General features: G+C 44.4%; 1 protein-coding gene across 1 annotated transcript in view; it reads left to right on the top strand.

The window, feature by feature from the left end:
• Cd86 (CD86 molecule) overlaps window positions 1-20206 on the top strand; it is a 63704-nt gene that overhangs the window by 27195 nt on the left and 16303 nt on the right. The window contains exon 2 of the mRNA XM_029470646.1: window positions 14424-14473. Within this exon, the coding sequence (XP_029326506.1) occupies window positions 14424-14473 (50 nt within the window). The remainder of the gene's footprint in view (window positions 1-14423; window positions 14474-20206) is intronic.

Here is a 20206-nt window from a genome sequence, read left to right as displayed (position 1 = left end):
CCTGGCAGGAAAAGGATCCAAGTACCCGAGGAAGAGTCATATACCCGGATGTGTAAACTCTATGGAAGACCCAGATTCAGAGAGCACACTTTGCACTTACACTTATGCATGTGACTTCCCTCCTAGCTCAGAAGAACCCCTCCCCTCTTGCCAGGCATGGTAGACAGAAGAAATAAAAGCATTGTAGGGTTGGACAGCTAGGGTGGGTCAGTGTAATCTCTAGTGCAAACTGGCTTCTCGAAGGATCTATAGAAAGGCCCTTCACGGAGGACTCCTCCTCGGCTCTCTGGTTGGGAGTGAGACAGACGCTGCACAGAGCTTAACTGTTAGCCACAGACTTCACAGATTGTACTCCTGGGACTCTTGGTGCCTGGGGATGTGTCTGTTGTGTTTGTGGAAGGGGCTGTCTTTGGGGTTTCCCTCAGGGCTTTACACTTGCTGGCTGACCAAGGGCACAGGTCTAGTCATTCTCGTCAGTGGAAATGCCCACCTACCAGCAGAAGTTATCTGGAACCAAGCACGACACAGCCCCTGTCTGTGGTGTCAGTCTCTCTAGTCAGTTCCCCTTTCTGTATCTGAGTTCTTCAGTCCCCAGATTATTTCTCCTGTATAAGGACGCCCAGGAGGCCTGAGGAGTGGACAAGGCTCCTTTTACTTTTCTTCTTCTTCTATTTTTTTTACCTTCTATTTTTTTCTTCACGTTCCTGTGATCTTCGGGAATGCTGCTGTGCTTGTGTGTGTGGTCCCTGAGCGCCGAGGTGGAGAGGCACTGGTGACATGTATGTCGTCAAGACATGTGCAACCTGGTGAGCATGGGATACAGGAGCTGCAGCTGGGGCAGATGTGCAGAGGTGGGCTGTCAGCTGGAGAGGGAGCGGGCGGGTGGGTGGGAGAGGGCAGAGGGTGAGTGCTTAAACCTTTTGCCAATCACCACTTGAGTTTCTGACTGTCGACATCAGATGTGGGGCATTACAGAAATGAGTCTCCTCCATCCAGATATGTGCTCTAATGGAGCCGAGAGACAGGACAGGCAGGAAATAGAAGCGGTTACATACCAAATAGTTGGCAGTTGCTCTTGGTTTTGGGGTGCTGGGAGTTCCCAGCAATTCTGCTACAGAAAAAGTTTTTGGTGGACACTGGCAATCCCAGAGCTCCTATACTGGAAGAGGAAAATTCCCACAGTTCTCTCTGTAGTGGCCTCTGATTGCCTGTGTGAGTTTTCCATGACAGGCCCAGAAATTCTTCTTCCTTCCTATCCAGCTGCCTCATCTCAACATTGCAACTCATTTGGGGAAAAAAAATGCTCTTAGGTTAAAAAGGAGTCCAGGCAGTGGTTTGATGTGTTCCTCTTGCTGTGTACACATTTGCATTTGCAAATAGGCTTAAAATATTGCTTCCATTAATAGCATTGTAAGCTTCTGGAGAGAGAGGTGAAAAAGAACTTTTGGCCGAGGGAACTTCCCACTCCTCAAATTATAATAATTTAGGAGTCGGCCTGCTCTCCTTAGATGGAACTTTCATCTCAGGACTAAAATGAGTTTGTGTCCATGCTCAGATCTGGTGGCTCCGCACCAAGTCTGCTGCTGCTGCTGTATACACTGTGGGTGTGACTCAACGAAGCTTAAGTGAAATCTGTATGAAATGTCAGCTCATTTATGCATTTAGCATATGCTTGCTGGCTTCTTAATATGTCCTAGGTATAAGGGAGTATCCGTGACATGCAGGGATATTATTCCTGCAGCATCTACTGGGGAAGGTAGTATTAATCACATGGACAGAAGCCTTAGTTGAGGAGGAAATGGTTTTGTGTGACTACTGACTGAAACCGTGTCTACTGAGTCTGCTTCTCTTATCACCCCCGGGTGGAGAGGAGGATCCTATTGTATGAATTTGACAAGGATGGGGAGAGGGGGAAATTGTGAAAGGTAAACTATTAAAACACAGCAGACTCTTCAATAGAAGCATCAAAAGCTCCAAGCTCATCCAGTTTCAAAATGAGGTGGATGTGGGAGTTAAGGGGAGGGATCTCCGGGGCAGAATTGCAACTGAAAACATACAGGAGTATGAAAAATGTCTGACACAGGCCCGCAGGAAAGGGGAAGCTCTCAGGAAGACTTTGGCAACTCCTGCAAGTGCTGGCCAATCTCATTTCAGGGCCAGGCAAAGTCTTAGGAGACGAGAGGAGAAGGATGGGACCACAGCTCAGGCACACAGCTTTTCAGCAGACCCGTGACCTCTCTACTCTCTTGTAGAACGTTGTTTCTGAATGGCATGTTGGATGCCCTTAGAATGAGGCTGGGAAAGAGATGCCATTTTCAACAGGAGAAGAGGAAGACAAAATGTGCTTTGAGTGCGTAGTATCTCCCCGCCAAGGTCTTGAGCCCTGAATCACTCTAAGTATCCCTCCCATTCCTTATCAAGCACACCATGCAATTCCCTCCTGAGTTTCATGTTCTGTTAACATGAATATAATTCCTGAGAGTTAAAAGCATATTCTTTTTTTTCTCTCTTCCACACAGCACATGCATCTTATGGGGGCTTTCAAAACCTGCCTTGGTTCAAGGGATGATTAATAGGGAATCCCAAAACCGAATGACACTGGAGAATATCATGGTGCACAGTAAAGAGAGAAGGGGCTGTCCCATAGATTATGCCCTGACAACACTGGTTTTTTCTGTGTGACCATGGTTTTAGTTCTGAGACAAAGAGAAAGGGGCTGCCCTGGGCACCAGGATGGGCCGTTGCCTTTGGGTGAATCTTGTGACTCTTATTCCCGAAAGGTAGAGCTCGTGAGTGGCAGGGCAGAGACCTAGGGAGATACCTGTGTCGTGAGTTCACATTTGGGTACTTTTTGGTAAAAACGGAAAGCTGGCTTTGAAAAACCATTAATACTTTAAAGGGGAAAATAATCGTCAACTCAAAGAAGCCCGATTGTAGATTTGGCTAAGAGAACTGAGTATCTGTCCTATGCTCAAACCTACTGTTAGGGGACAGGAGAAGCTAAATGATGTTGCCTTGCTCCATCTGGGTCAGAGAGGGGGAGTAACCTATGTTTTAGGAGTTTAGTTATAGCTGAAGGGCGTGAAAACACCCCTTTGCTATTTGTGAATCCACTAATGTTCCTCATGTGTGGGCATACACTGTTCCCAAATGAGTGCAGAAAACAACAGCTAAAGAACAGAAAACAAAACGCAGGCAAGAAAAGAGTCAAAGGGGATTTGCTCCAAGGGGATATGAGAGTCTCAGAGATGACTCGGTCTAGGGTATGGTAGGAGACACAGCTGGGAGTGGGGCGGGGCAAGAGGAAGCGGAGCTCAGACTGAGTGACGATTGGCCATAGCCAATGGACTCCATCTTCAGTGCCCGCCAGAAACCAGGAAGCATTTGAGTCTCCGTAAGCATCCGGTGTACTCGGCTCCTCCCCAACACCCCACTGTTCCTCCTCTGGTTTCCTTCCCTCCTCTTTCGGGTCCCTGAGCCTTTGAATAGTAGCCTCATGGGTCTCCAGTCATCCTGATAGTGTCACTCACTCTTGCCCGTCCACGAATGGGCTATTATCTTAAGCTTTCTGCATTGTTTTTTTGTGGTTGTTGTTTGTTTGTCTTTCCTTTCCGAGACATTAATTCCAAACTTCCAACTTATTGAACCAGATGCAAATTTCTTATCTGACTTTCCAGCCTTGATAAGCTCTCCTGCACTATTTACAGAAATGAATTTCCCATTACTTGTCTAGTCTTTCTCCAAGTTCAGTCAGATAAACAAACAAACAAACAAATAAAAACTTGCTATGAAGGATTTGGTCACCCCTTCATTTCCAAGTGTCCTTAAAGGCTATTCTGTAGGCTGAAAGGATTAATTTTGGGGCTAAGGGAATAGGAGCACTGTCTGCTCTTCTAGAAGACCTTAGTTCTGTTCCCAGCACCAACATGGTAGCTAACAACTGTCTGTAACTACAGTTTTGGGGAATCTGACACCCTCTTCTGGCTTTTGAGAGTACTGCATACATGTGTTGCACAGACTTACATGCAAGTAAAGCACCCAAATAGAAAACAATAAATATTTAAAACGTATTCTAAAGTGATTCTATTTGTTTGTATCTCAGAACCTTATGAAAGCCATAGAACATTAAGCATAAATGTTCCTAAGATGAAGAAATGACAAAGATTTGAAGTGATAGTTGTAGGACTTCTCAGGATCTGATCATCACTTCTTGTATAAGTGTTTTACAGTACCACATTGAATTTATAATGTACATATTATAAAACATATGCAACCATTATATATCAATTAGCAACAAGAGATTGGGCTGGAGGTGTTGTTCAATGTTAGCTTGTTGTACAAGCCCTAGGTTCCATTCCCGGCACTGCAGAATGAACAATTTGAGTAAAAAAAAAATAATTCAAAGAATATTATACCAATAAAAAATACTTTGATCATTGAACTCAGGATTACTTGTGCGTGTGTGTGTGTTTGTGTGTGTATGAAGACGGTAATTGTAACGTTTAGTCGTGTGAAGTCATCAGCATTTAAAAGTGACTTGTGTAGGGTGTCTTAGAGTAAGGACCGAGTCATAGACTGTCTTGGGGGAAAGAGTTACTGGAAGCTTGTAAAGCCTTTCACAGTCAAAGCAGGTGCCAGCCATATTAAGTTGGAAATTAATGGTTGTTGATGGTAAAGGAAGAGATCAACTCTCAGAGGAGAATTCTTTTTTTTTAAAATGGATTTTTAAAAAGATTTATTTATTATATGTAATGTAAATACACTGTAGCTGTCTTCAGACACTCCAGAAGAGGGAGTCAGATCTCATTACGGATGGTTGTGAGCCACTATGTGGTTGCTGGGATTTGACTCTGGACCTTCGGTAGAGCAGTCGGGTGCTCTTACCCACTGAGCCACCTCACCAGCCCCCTCAGAGGAGAATTCTTGAACAGTGCGGTGGCTCAGCCTAAAACCCTCATGGGCAAAAGTTTCAGAATGAATGGCCAGAGCCAACACTACGTAGGGAGGGTTTCATCTGCCCTAACAGAAACTGTCTCCAGCAGCCACTCAGTTGTCTGGCTCTGAAACCAGCCACTGTCCTGGCCCAGTTCTAAAACTGCCATTATCTTTATTGGGGGAGCGGGGCTAGGATGACTGTAGGTAGGAGTGCTTGCTCTTGCCCTTGACACGTGGAAGATCACTGGTAGCCAGCTCATGGTCTCTCAGTGGTTGAGAACATCCTCAGAAGACACCATACTGCCAGCTGTGTTAAACTAAAAAAAAAAAAAAAAAAAAAAAAAAAAAAAGGGCTCGGGTGGGACAGAGGGAGACGGGATGCCAGGGACCATCTTTTACCTTTGCCTTTTCCTGGGACTGTGATGAGACGCTTGGTTGTGGGATGTTAAAGTTATAGCTCTCAACCACACAGCAATTCAAGAACCTCCTCCTTAAAAGGTCTATTCCATATCACCAGCCTAGGTTTTACTTGAGCTGTTCAGCTGGTGGGGTGCACATGCGTCAGAAGTCCAGACTCTGGTTGTGGCTGTTACAAGTTCTTCCCCTGGAGCTGAAATCTGGCTCCCTGTGACTTCAAGCCTCTGGAGCTGCATGTCCTTCAGCAGCAGCTTCCCTCCCTTTCTCCTGGGGGGAGCTCTCACTCTCTGCCCTTGGCTCTCACAGATCTGCAGCCCTCTCTCCTTCAGGTTCATTTACCTGGGTCTTTTCAGTGTTCCTCATTTCATATTTTCCCATCATCCCCTAGTGAACCGTGCTGCCTTTCACTTGATAAGCTCCACTTCTGTCACTGTCACTCAAGTTCGACCCTCGCCTTGCTGTACAAGAGGTCACAGTGATGTGGTCTGATCATCACAGATGACGGCGGGACAGATGCTAGTTAAGACAGAATCAGTGTGGCTTGGGGTGTGGCCCCGAGTGCTATCTCCATCATCCTCTGCCTCCAAAGAAAAGGACCAAATTAATGTTGATGGCTATTATGTCACATGAATACGGCATAGTTTGTTATACATAAGGTATTTCTCTAGTTCTGTTACTCCACTTACACAGTCGTTATCTTAAAACCCAAGCTAACCCTTACAGGGTTGGTTGTATTCCTGTCTATCTCTCCTTAGGTTTCATGAATATTTTGCTTGACTAGCTTTAGGTTAATTATTAAGTCATTTGCATATTTGAAATGAATGGTGTTTTCTATTGCTTTCATTTACAGTTTTAATAAACGTGTGAAAAACAACAACAACAACAACAAAATGGAGAGTCCCATAGTACTCAGAGCGCTTGTTAGGTTTTGGTCAACTTGACAGGAACTGGGTCATCTGAGAAAAGGGTTCCTCAAGTGAGAAACTGGGTCCCTTAAATTGGCCTGTATGCAAGTGTGTGGGAGCACTTTCTAGACTAGTGACTGATGTGGGAGGGTCCAGCCAATTGTGGGAGGTGGTGCTGGGGGGGTAAGAAATGAGAGCCTGAAGAGTAAGCCACAAAGCAGTGTCCTCCCATGCCCCTGCCTCACGTTTGGCTTGCTTGGGGTTCCTGTTTTTGTCCTTACTTCCCTCTATGACAGCCTGCGATTGTGACATGTAAACCAAATGAACCCTTCCCTCCCTACATTGCTCTTTCTTGTGCCTTTTATCACAGCAGTAAAAGACAAACTAGGACACCCAGACAGATATGCTAAGAATGATTCAACTGCTCAATGAATGAATGAATGAATGAATGAACTAACCCTTGGTCATGACATTAATCCATCAGCATAGCCCATTGATTGTAGTCTTATCTCTTGATTAATCCACTTCTACTTTTTTTTTTTTAAACCACCACAGACCAACTAGCCATCACTTTCACTCAAGCAATCACTGTGAGTCAGGCTTCTCGAATCTTTCTGGCTTCTCTGATACTCAAATGCTATAACAACAACAAAAACAAGTCTTTTTTGATGTAGAATTTTGATTATGTCACTCTGCTATAACTACTTTAGTCATAATAAAGGACAAAATCTTTAACTAACCCACAAGGCAAGTGTGTTTTGGCCCATGCTGAGTTCTTCTGCCTTGTCTCTCACTCACCTGCATGTCAACCACAGATACTCTCAATCTCCCCCCTGCCCCAGTGCCTTTGTATGTGATATTACTTTGGCTCAGAACCTTTCTACCTTGTCATCCCTCCCAGCCCTTCACCTTGTTAGTGCCTCTGGCTCTGTTTCCTTTAGATGTACATTACAAACGTTCCTAGAGGTAAGGCTGGACCATTTCACTCATACAGTTCTGGGGTTCAGAATTCAGCCTCAGGGGGATTCTCCCATTCTCTGTGGCAACAAGGGCCTGATTTGACTGCCATGAGTGGATGGCATTTGTCTGGTAGCTTAGCAGATGCTGGTAGCTTAGCAGGCTACACTGAGCTAGGACTTTTGACCTAACCTTACACATGGGAGCTCTGGCACTGTGATGGCAGGACAGAGGAGTATCTTACATGGTGGGCTCAATCCTTAGAAAATACATTTTTATGAGGTCATGTAGGGTGGGAAGGCTTTTTGTGTCTCAGAAGTTTCAGAACATTTTTAATGCTTCATCCTAAGTTAATTAAGGGCCAACCTTGGAGTCAGAAGTGATTAGACTCCACCTCTTTGTGGGAGGGTAACAGAACACAGGTGGCAATACTGAAGCTGCCGCTTTATCCTTCAAATAGCACTTTAGACGAGTCACATGAAAACTTTCTTCAGCACCATGCAGACCTCTTGGTAGCACTCTACATAGTAAAAATTTTATATTTGTTTATGTTTAATTGACAGTTATCTTGCTCTTTGGCCAAACTAAGCAACTGTATTAAGCAAAGCCATCTCTGACTTTGCTCATCTCTCTGTCCCCAGCACTGAGCACAGTGTCTGGCTCAATGAATGTCTGTTGAAGCGTGAATGAACACAGCACAACACAGCACCATCCGAACCTTGACGGCAGTGATTGCACACTGCTCTCAAGCGTGTCACTGTGCCGGAGCCTCGTTAACAGTTGAAAGTGCAGAATCCCAAGCAATGCCCATCCTTCACAGTTCAGAAACTTCAGATGAAAGGAAACAACCCCATCCTATTCCTCTCAGAGCCTCAACGATAACACTAGCTGCTGTTAGCATGCTCCTTTAGCTTTCGGGACTCTGTGAAGAACCCCAGTACTTTATGGCACAGTAGAGGCCAACAGAGGCTCCAGCAATGAGTGTTCTTGGGATCTATGTCCCTCTGCCAGCAGATGGATCCATCCACAGTCAACTTGTTGAGCTATAAGCGTGTATGGACATAGAGGAGAGGCCAGGCCCTAGAGCACTTGCGCTACCGGATTGGGTCCTTCCTCTAGTGGCTGTGCCATCTGCTGATTTGCTCCTAGCAAGAACACGGTACACCTCGGGAGGAGCAAAGTGCTGCGGCTCACCACAGTGTTTTTCAGTTTGACTTATTCCTGGACACCCTGCCTTTCTTTTTAGTGCTATTTGAAGGATCCAGGCCTATGTATCTTTGCATCTCCCTAGACCTCTAGAAGAACGTTAATGCTGAAAATACTCAGTAAATATTTGCCTTTAAGACAGTGAATGAGCAACCTAGCTGAGACAATGCCCCTCTTAGTAGCATTTTCCTACTACCTGGTTACCGCTAAATTCGGGGCAAAGTCTTTTCCATTGATGGCCTCCGATTGTTCTCAGGGAACCATTCTCCCACTTTCTCTTTCAGAACAGCGTGGTCCTTTGTGCCACCTCACCTCTCCTCTTCTGCCTCAACTAGATCCCAGTGCCTACGCTAAAGCCTGTTGCCTGTGAGGTGTGGTAGTGTTCTCTACCTGGCACATAGTAGGTGCTCAAGCAGCATCTATGGAATGATTTGCCTACTAGGACAAAACCTCCCATGATGCAAATGGAGGCTTTGACCCCATTCTACCCCACCTCAGGGTCTCCCAAGGGTCCTGTAACGATTTTAGGATATGTTCTGGTAGTGCCCTGTCTCCTCTCATCCTGCCAGTGGGCAGATTCGGAATCTCTTTGCTTGCTGCCCATGCACTACTGAATCTGGTTGGCATTGTGTTAAAGAAAAATCAGTAAAGTTGGATCAGTGTGAATCTCAGTTCTGCTGTTACCAGTTTCATGGCCTTGAACATATCTTCACCCTTTGAAACTGGTTCTTCATCTGTATTATGGGGGTGAACAATCTCACCCAGACATCAAAAGCCAGGGTGCTTGGTCATTCACCCCACCACTCTTACTTGTGTAAGAGGCCAGGTATATAAAGTCAGCGAAGATGGTATTCCCGGGCACTTTGGTTTCTAGACTGTAACTCCTCCTCCTTCTCCTCCCCCTCCTCCTCCTCTTTATTTTTGGATGCTAAGACAAACATCTTTATTAAAGATACTACCAAAATTTTGGCAAACAACTCTTCTTGTGTGAACAGTTTTCCTTTTTTAGGCTTATTGCTAGCTCACCCACCCCTCAGACCCGATTCTGCTTCTGGTGACAGAAATCTGTCAGAGAATGTCCCCATAAATTCTTAGGTCCTTTCCTCTCCCATTGCGTCTGCTGAACAACCGCTCTGATAGTAAGAATTTCCATTTCTTGGGCCATCTGGTAAAAGCCTTGCTGGTGTTTGGAGTTTGGGGGACGGTTCATTCCTGGGGACGTGACAGCTCTGTTCTGAGCCAACAAGAGTGGAGAAACTAGCTTCCTAACACACACACACACACACACACACACACACACACTTTCTAAAGGAAGGTTGTGTCCATGTTTTAGGAATGGGCAATGGAGTGTCTGCCAGGCTGGTGTGCAGTCTCCTTGTGAGCGTTTAGTGATGCTTCTCTAGGGAACCGGGACTGTCTGGCAAGGCCAAGGTGTGAGGTGTAGAACATTGCCATCCTCAAGACCCTAAATGGCTTTTGCTGAAGCCTGGCATGCTTACTGTGGGTAGTGTCAGGGATTATGCATTTGAGACAAACCTGAGCTATAGAGCAAGACCCTCTCTCAAATCCTTACCCTGCAAACACACACACACACACACACACACACACACACAAACAAACAAAAACAAACCAAAATACTGACAAAGCTGGTATCAGTCAACTCAGAAGTAGTGAAGGAGGCTGATGTTTCTAATCAGGGAAAGTCAAGTGTCCAAACAGAGACGTTTGCAACAGTATGGACTTCCTGGGCAGGGCCAGAGTTTGCCCCACCCAGTGAGTTACAGGGACTATTTCTTCGAGATTTTGGAAGGCTATTATGCAGGGGCTCTCAACCTTCCTAATGCTGAGACCCCTTAATACAGCTCCTCAAGCTGTGGTGACCCCCAACCATACAATTGTTTTCATTGCTATTTCATAACTGTAATGTTGGCACTGCAATGAATTGTAAGTAAACATCCGATATTTCTGATGCTCTTCAGCAGCCCCATGAAAGGGTCATTAGTCCCATAAAGGGGTCACAACCCACAGATTGAGGACCCTGCCATAATGGTTCCATGTGATTACCTGAGTTAAACTAATCAGTTAAGTTTATAGCATAGGGTCATTTGATTTGGTGACCCCGTGTGTTTAACATGTCAGGTGGGGAAAAGTTCTCTGATTAGATTTAGTGTATTGACTTTTCAGGTATTATACAGACTCCTATATTTAGGTAGGAATTCAGACCTACCAAGGCCCCAGCCTTCAGATCCATGATAAATAGGATACTGTGAGTGACTTACTGTGACAAGATAGGCAAGGGTCCCCAGGCTCCGCCCACATGCCATGTCTGCTACAGCTCAACTGACAATGCTAAACCCTAACATCCATTACAGTTACTGGGAGAGAGGGAGAAAGCTACTGGGAGCTAGACATTTGGTTCCTTCACCAAACATCTAATATTTTGGCAGCTGAACTTACTTGTAACATTATCACAAACTGCTAATTTTCTATATGGGAAAAAAGAGCATCTACAGTTTAACAAGAGAAAGTCAGACTCAAAACAGGATTCGGGGAGGTGGGATGGAGAGGGCTGCGTGACAAATACGTGGCGTAAGAATACGAACATATTAATCATTTGGTGGGATACTCAGATTCATAAGAGAAATTTGTTTTGAAATAACAGTGGAAACCACCTACCAGATGTGGCTTAGACTTTGAAAATCGAATCAGGAAAAAAATGTCGCCAAGGATATGGAGAAATCAGTTATTGGTTGCCTTTGATGGGAATGTGAAGTTCTGTTGGACAGTGGTTCCTCAGAGGGTTTAAAATAGAATCTCCGTATGACCTACTCTTCCACTTCTTGGTTTGTATCTAAAAGAAGTGAAAGCAGAAAACTGGGGAGAAATTCGAACACCTCATGTTCACAGCAGCAGTCTTCATGGCACTAAAAAGCTGTACATAATTCAAGCAGCCCTCTGCAGATGGGCGCAGATGCTGAACCCGGTGTGAGCATCTTCTGAAGTGCAGAGATCCCAGCAGGTCCTACAATGAGGATGGGCCCCTAAGGCAGCGCTAAGTGAAGCAAACCCACCACAGAAAGCTAAATACTGTAAGATTCCACTTCCATCTAAAGAACTCAGGTCCATGGAGACAGAAGGTGGTTTCTGAGACCAGGGTGGGGGTTGGGGGGGGCGGGAAGAAAAAATGAGGAACGATCACTGTTGACTGAATCCAGAGTTTCCATCTTGCAACGTGAGAAGACTTTGGGATACTGTGATGTTGATGGTTGTACAGTACAAATCTTTCATGTGCTACTGCATGTTTGGAAATGATCAGTCTAGTAAACATTGTATGTATTTTACCACATTAAAAAAAAAAAAAACTACGATGAGGGGTTGAGGAATTCAGTCAGTGGGGCACTTGCCTGGCTAGCACAAGGCCCTGGGCTCAATTCCAAGAACTGTCAAAAATGTATAATGAAGCGTCATTTTAACCTTTAAATGGTACAGATCAAAAATTCACAAATTAGAAAATATTCCCCCCAAAAACATGTGAAAGTAAGTAGTCTCCTGTCAGTGGAAGTTTTAATGTATAATTGTGGAGGAGATTCTTTCTGTATCTGTGAAAACTAAAATTCCATTACTCTTCAGCTCTTGGTCAAAAGATTCTCCTTCTGAGAAGTAGCCAGCATGTGCAGGCATGAGACAGAATATAATTTGGGTTTTTTCTTTACAACAGAAAATTAGGAGCAACTTATCTGGCTATTTGCATCAAGTAGATTACAGCAGAATAGTATGCAACTGCTAATATTATAGTGCTAATTATTATGGATATAAAATAATCCCTAAGCTGGTAGCATCTATGTAAAAGTATGTATTGAATGCTTCTATTTGTATTTTAAAATCAAATGCTGATACATGTGGATCCGAGTTATTACTTTGTTGTATTTTGTCTAAAATAAGTGAAGGCAAGAAACTGAAATAGGTAACTGGTCATTCCAGGCACACTTTGGAAGAAAGTTAGATGGCCAGGGACCAGAGTTCATAGGGACCCTGGCTTTCAACTATTTGTCACTCTGTTAGCTAATAATGGCTGCCAACTTGAATCATCAATCTAGAATTCTGGGATGTTGTAAGTGACTGGGTTATTTCAAGCCATCTTCAATGCAGCCTGCATCATTCTGTGGGTTGGGGTCTCAGGCTGAATAAAAACGGGAAGGCAAGATGAGTGTCAGAATTTCCCTCTGCTTTCTGACTGAGGGTACAATGAGGCTGGGTGCCTCCCACCCCTGCCCCCACCCCATGATGTCCCTGAAATTATGGGCTGCACCCAAACCTGTAAGCCAAAACAAGCCTTCCCTCCCTTCCTTATGTTGTTTTATCAGATATTTTGTTGCAACAACAGAAGAATTAACTGATACCTCGCCATTACTTTAAACAAACAAACAAACAAACAAACAAGGTCTTACTATGTACCCTTGTTGGCTTAAAGCTCACTGGGTGGACCAGCCTGGCCTAGGATTCACTGAGATAGATGAACATTTACCTCTGCCTCCCAAGTGCTGGGATTAAAATGCATCTGCTACCATGTCCAAGACTCAGCTTTGCTTTAGCGTTTTCATGTTATGGACAGATATAATCTCTAAAAATTCTTTATTTAAAAAAAAAATTACCGTCTCAAAGGATTAAAACACACACACAAATACACTCCCACCCCCACACACATACACACACTACGTTTTCGCCCACTGCCCTGTGCCAAGCACTATAAGAAAAGAAGGAAGTATACAGACAGGACCTGAAGGATGGAGAATGGCTGTAGACAGTCCACCCTCCAAGGGAGAAATTTCTGCTATTGAATGAATAATACTTGTGTGTCTTCCCAAAGCACCACTTTCCTTTTATATACAAAGCTGAGTAGTAATCCACCTGCTAGGTTTTCCCTTTTATATTAGCCATTAAAAAGCTGCAAGCCAAATTTGAGTGCCACCTAATACTAGGTGGTTCATTGCTAGGGTAAGCAGTTAGCGTTGGCCTTGTATTGGGATCTGCTCCAAACTTTGGTAATCGATTTGTTTCCCCACCAGTCTAATGTTGGTCCTTATCCTGTGCTTCCAGTAAGCTCTAACATCTTTTTGGTCTATATCGAGCGGTTGAGTCGAGAAGCAGAGAGAAAGTTGAGAGGAAGAAGAAGGTAGACATTATAAAGCCTTGCCTGACGTTTTTTCTTTAGCATGTCTTACAGATGAAGTGAGTATGTCAGTAATTCTCAAAATGTGGCCCTGATGTTTGCTAGACATAGGCTTCATTTCAACTTATGGCCAAATGCTCTGTGCACGAGGCCCAGGAAAGTGTTTGACACGCTCTCCTGGTGACTTTCCATGCACACGAAACTTTGAAAACCAAGGGAAAAATCAAAGGAAGTTTGATTTTACTCAAGGGTCTCGGTATTCTCTCGTATTCCCTGCATTGGTTGAGAAAAAAGTAATGCCTTGCTCTACCACAGAATGTCCTACAGCCTTGTCATCTAACACCAAGTCCATCTGGCTAATGTCACAGTCTTGATCAGCATAGGAAGGGTGTGGAGGGGTGGAGAACGCTGTTTTATACTACTTCAGTCTGGGAACTAAGTCTCTGCCTTTGTGAGATGTGAGCGTCGTATTAGCCCTTGGACTTTTTCTTAGGATTTCTTGAGTCTGGGAAGGAAATGGAGAGAGGAGTGGAGAGGGAGGAGAGGAAAGGGAGGAGAGAGGAGGGAGGAGGGAGGAGGGAGGAGGGAGGAGGCCTCTGTTACCATGTTTAGAAGCAGCAGTCATATTTTCTGCCCCCAGTAACATGGCCTGCCTCACTGCAAAGAGGCTGGGAAATATGGCCTGTGTGTGGAGCTAGGTGGGGAGAAATGACTTCAGTGAATGTGGGAACCTACATGAATTTTAAATACTTTTTTCTAGTTCATGTTTCAGTGAACAATTGTTTTCAGTCTCACTTTCTAACTAAGTTTTATCTTGTCTTTTTAAACTCCAGCACCATGGGCTTGGCAATCCTTATCTTTGTGACAGTCTTGCTGATCTCAGGTAAGGACCCTTTTCTGTGTAAAGTCCTGGAGTCCTTCTGCTGTCATCCAGTGAGTCAGACCACTGAAAGCCCAGGCCTGAGAGTTGTTGGTATGGTTTGCTCACGTTTGACTTGAGTTGCCGAAGACTCCATAGCAAATAGCTTTCCTAGAGAGTACGGAAGGATCAGGACCATGGCCAGCTGTCTCCAGTCCGGGCATCTTCCTCCTCTACAACCAATCCCCCAGGACCTCAACACAACACACAAGGTGGAGTGTCCTGTCCAGGACTCTTAGAGGGGTAAAGAGAGCCATGACAGTAAAGCCTCTAACTTGACTCCACACACACACATCTGGTCTTTTCAGTCCCCATTTTCAGTATTCTCAAGCCCTTAGAAAATTGCTGACAGCTTTCAAAGGCTTCTTGTAATACTGGCTCACCATCACATCCTTCTTCCTTAGCCTGTGCCCTAGTTCATACTGGTCATGCTTTGTGACTCTGGACCTCCAGTTAATCATGCCAGCCAATGTACCAAGCTAAAGTTAACTAAGCTAATGCTTCAGGGTTCCCCCTCACAAGGCTCCCCCTTTCTAACCCCTAAGGACCCCAGGAGGACCTCAGTACTATATCACATATCTTACAACTTGGTAAGATTTGGATAAGATAACCACAATTAATTATGATTGCCCTCCCCCCTCATCACTGTCTCCTGCTGGGTGACATCTTGCATTTGAATTATGTGTTATTTTTTCAAAAAAGCTCCCTAAAGTTTAGAACTATGAGGCCTCCCTGAATTCAGCCCTTCCTGGCTCTCTGCTCTCTGGGATGCACCCATAAGCAACTGGCTGGAGGCCTGCAACTGAATGCCATTTTGTTTTTGCTGGCCCACTCTTTCCTGTACTCACTTTCTCTACCTCAGTGCTGACAGAGAAGCCATCTCAGTCTCGGTGATCAGCAGACAGGATAGGTGAGCTTCCGGTGTGCCTGCAGCAGCTGCAGGCCACCCCTGACCGCCTGGCCTCCAACTAACCAGCTCAGCCACAAAATCACCTCCTCCATAATTGTCACACAACAGTCCCTTGGCCACTGCCCCTAGCCCTGGCAGGGTAAAGAGGAGGAGTTGAGTATTATGAAGAGCTATCCCCTTAGACCTCAGCAGATAGAGACAGTCCTTTTGTGATTTGTGCTTTCTGCTTAGCACTCAAGGCTTGCAGAGGCCACCAGTATGATGTCTACAGGTTTTCACCTAGCTATTCATCAATGTAGATGAGAATGGCAGCTTTCACCTGCCAGGGCCAATGACCCAGAGTCTCAGCTCCTGGGGAGATGTGTACACACACAAATATCAGAGGTAAGGGACATAAAGATAGTTTGTATGTGTGTATGCATTTGTGTTCTCTCTCTCTCTCTCTCTCTGTATCTGGATGTGTCTCAATATGTGTGCATGCATGCATGTCTCTGTGCATGTCTGTGTGTGTCTGTGTGTGTGTGGTGTTTGTGTGTCATGTATATATGTGTGTGCATGCACGTTTGCCTGTGTGTACATGTGTGTGCCTTTGTGTATACATCTGTGTGTGTATGTGTGTAGTGTATACATGTGTGTGCATCTATGCTTGTGTGTGTGTACGTTGTGTGTACATGTGTGTGTGTGTTTAGTTCAGGTACTTATAAAGTTCTGAGCACTTTATAAGTAGCAATTCATTTAAAAACCACAATAACTTGCTGCATTAGATCTCATCATTATTCCTCATTTTAAGACAAGGTCCCTAAAGTGCTGAGACAGCTAAGTAATTGACTCAAGATCAACACAGCTCCTAAACAAAGAGGCCAGATTCATGCCCAGCAGTGCAGGCTGAAGGTCACGGGTGTGAGTTACCAGGCTATTTCTCCTAGGCAATCACAAGTGGCAAGCTCTGGTTCTGGGTGACTCAGATAGCTTTGCTTCAGCTTGGCCCCTCCTTGAGTTGCCTCCTTCCGCTTCCTGCTTTTATCTTAAGCCACACCCCAGCTGTCCTTAAATCTTAGGCACTACAGGTTAGAATGGCAAGCTTAGCTTTCATGATCTGGGAGAGAAATGTCCTCGAAACAAATAATTCAGTAACAGCTTGACTGAGACACCTTTCCTGTCCCCAAACTTTCAGGCTCAGCCCTTTGAAAGTGAGTAGATAGAGCTGAGAAACCCATCAAAACCAAGGACAGGTGCCACTTCTCTTTTGACCTGCTCTGAAACCATGTGGAAACTCCTAGCTCCGGAAAAGGGGGTCGATGAGATTGAAACCATAAGAAAAAAATATCTTGAGTGAAAACTGAGTAGGTTTCATTGTAGCAAGGGGATGTATGGGAAGAGGATATAGCTTGGGACGAACAGATATAAAGATGGCAGGCAATCTGCTTCAACTGCCAGAAAATGAACCTACCAATACTTCACTCATCAATAAAAGTAATGATAAAATAATCAGCATCTATTTCTAACCTTTCATTTTTTTTACTCTTAATCATGTATAATCATTGATAAACATTCTTCTTTAGCTTATTTTTTAGTTTCAAACATGATTACAAATGTATCTTGGTTATATCCATCCCATTTTCCCTCCTCCAACCTCTCATTCCCCCCGCCCCCAAAAACCCACCTTCCATCTGCCTCTCAACTTTGAACACACATACATGGAACTGCTATGTCCACAACCCTAATCCCAGAGGCTCAGCAAACATTACTGGAGTCAAGAGGGGGAAGAAAGAATTTAAGAGCCAGAGGATGGGGAAGAGTTCTGTGACCACTGGCCACTGGGCAGGGCATAGATGTTTCACATGCAAATTCTCAGAGGCTGTGGTTATCTTCCACAGGGAGAAATTCTTTTCTTGGGGTGGGGACATTGGTACCTATGCCTAGTAGATGACCCACACAGGTGTGCTTATGAACAACACTAAATGGCCTTAGAGTGTATTATTAAATTAAAAGCCACCTTTTTTTTTAACATGGAAAATATATCTTATTTGAATCTGCCACTTCTTTAGCTATGGAGTAGAGACCTACCCCAGGGCAGGCATCCAAAGAGAGAAAGGAGACACAGTTGGCACTAATAATCCACAGTGTGTGTGTGTGTGTGGGGAGGGGATTACAAGGCTGATAACTTAAGAAAACACATCAGACAAAGAGAAAAACAGTTTTGCCCTGTCCCCTACACCTCCCACATGCTTTGCCTGGAAATTAGATACCTTTTTTATGCCCCTGATCAATTGCTACCAGTGTGGCAGACAAAGGACAACCCTGTGGGGTCTGTTCTCTTCTTCCACCTTTATGTGGGTCCTGAGGGTTAAACTTGGGTTATTAGGCTTGCGAAATAACCTTCTAGGCCATCTCATGGGCCCTTCACTCTAGGGATGCTCCAGACTGGCCTTAAAGTAGCTATGACCATAGGTGCATCCACCATGCTTAGTCCAGTTGGACATCTGGCAGTTGTTCTCTTTTTGTCTGAATCTCTAGGTTTTAAGGTTCTCATTTCGCCTGACCAACACCACTGGTCAACGATAACCCTGGAGTGGGAGAGTCTTTCTTCACTTAAAGATGTACATTAAACAGCTTCAGATTCTTGTGTTGTGGAGAGGCGGACTCTCTTCCCCCAGATTCTGTAGGTTCTGGCTTAGATGGTACATGAAAATAGCATTCATGGGTTTTCTTTTAGCTCTATCTCTTGTCATTGTCTACCAACACTAAATCAAGTACCTGGGGTAAACTAACAATTCAAACTTAATCTACTCAAAGAGCCTTTAGTTCAGCTGCTGTCTTGGGGCCTTTTCAGATTTAAGAGGAAATAGAGTGTGTCCCTTGCTATCTACGTGGAAACATCCAACAAGCCATCGGATATGGTGCCTGGGACTTTACTAATGGCTATGGACTGGAGATACGCACCTTGTAGCTTATCCCTGAGAGTTCAATCAATGGGCATACAGAATAAATCCCAGAGTAAACAGACACATGAACCAGGAAGTCAGACTAAGGAAGTCAATTCCAAGTAAGCTGGTTTAAAGCCATGCTACTTTTGGTACAATGGCCAGATGGGGTGAGGTCCAAAAGAGCACAGAGCTTTCTTGATGAAAACAGGTAACACCTTTTGTCAGAAAAGCTTCAGGAGAGACAGGAGTGAGCCGTGTAGGGGGATAAAGCTGTCTCCACTCACTAGGGAACAGAACAGAAAAGCAAGGGCACAGGGGACCTGTTGAGACAGGATGATGAGACTGGAGGCTGTGTTTAGAGAAGTAGACTATCACAAATTTCAAATGTTACCTATCTGTTCAGTGAAATTATTTCCTGTAAGGGTGCTTACCCACCCAGCTGTAAGATCAGATCCGTAGATTCGAAAAAAGTTTCTTTAGCATAACTTCTACCAGGGCCAAGAGGCATATTTAGTGACTTTTTACTGGTGAGAAATGGTTAAAAAGCTGTATTATGGATTTATTGTGTGTGTGTGTGTGTGCTGTCTAGTATAATAGCCACTATCCATATGTGACTCATTAAGTTTTAATTAATTAAGATTAAACAAGATGAAAAAAATTCAATTTCCCTCTTCAGCACTGTAAACAAATGATCCAGTTTCTTGGTCACAGTTACTACTTGTTGAGGATTCACATTGTGCAAAACCAGAGAAGGCTTCTGTCCTCTCAAAGAATTCTTTCGGAGGAATAATACTGTGAGATCAAAGACTGGGGTCTAAGAGAGCTAACATCTCAACAAAGTTGAAGAACAGCTATGAAGAAAATGAGAGTAAAACCTGGGGGTCAGATCTGAGGTATTAAGCCCTCTGGGACACTGCTCAGGATTGTACCATGGGAAATGGAGGGTTGCTGAGCAGGTCTGTGGGTGAAGGTCTCTGTGGTAGATAAAGTAAGGAACGTTGATACAAGGTTGTTGGCAGACTTGCCATTGATGAATAAACTGTTACATTATCTTGGCGGTTATGTTGAGTATTGGTTAGAGAGAACAGCCTTGAATATAACGCCGAAATCCTCCTTGAATGAGGACACAGTGACCAATAGTTAGTACTTCATAACCATGAGATAGGAGACACCTCTGAGTGGAAAGGTGTTTCTCAAAACCCTTGCTGAGGAAGCCAGGAGTGTCTTGTGGGCCACATGGAGTCCTTTGGGTAGAACTAGATTCCATGGAAAGGACATTTAGGGTAATATTTATTGAAGAGGGTCAGCTATAGTGGGATCTAGTACAATGGAACGGGACTTTCAGAGGGCCTAGAAAGGCTTTGGAAGAAGTTTACAGAAAGAACAAGAACCTTGGAGTGTAACAAGCAAAGAAAATGCAGAAGAGATGATGAGTTTGGGGTAACTGACCAGGGAAGACTAATATTCTGGTGAGGTCATAGACTCGCAAAGTGGGACACTCCAGTGGTTTCTGTCTGCAGAGGTCCTTCAGTATTCTTGATCACTGGTTCCTGAGTGGGGAGATATGTGGCTGAATTCTTGCGTCCTTGGCTCCTGGCTGCATCATAACAATCAGTCACAGCTAAGTCTAAAGCATTTCTTTAACCCACATGTTAGAAGAGGGAGGATTTCTCAGTGCTTTCCACCAATGGAATTCTAGGGAGTTCACTTGCTTTGAGGCCCCAAGTTCTGGGGACCATAACAGTGGAGGCCTGAAGGCACTGGGAAAGAACAGACCTTGAGTCAAATCTTCCCCATATGGTCACAGCTAAGACATGTCTGCTTGGTTCAGACTACAACCAAGAAAATCAGGGTCTGATG

This window comes from Mus caroli, unplaced genomic scaffold, assembly GCF_978045245.1.
Source record: "Mus caroli unplaced genomic scaffold, Mus_caroli_1 scaffold_17, whole genome shotgun sequence".
Lineage (NCBI taxonomy): Eukaryota > Metazoa > Chordata > Mammalia > Rodentia > Muridae > Mus > Mus caroli.
Note: the sequence above shows the minus strand (reverse complement) of the source record. Positions and strands in the feature narration are given on the sequence as shown.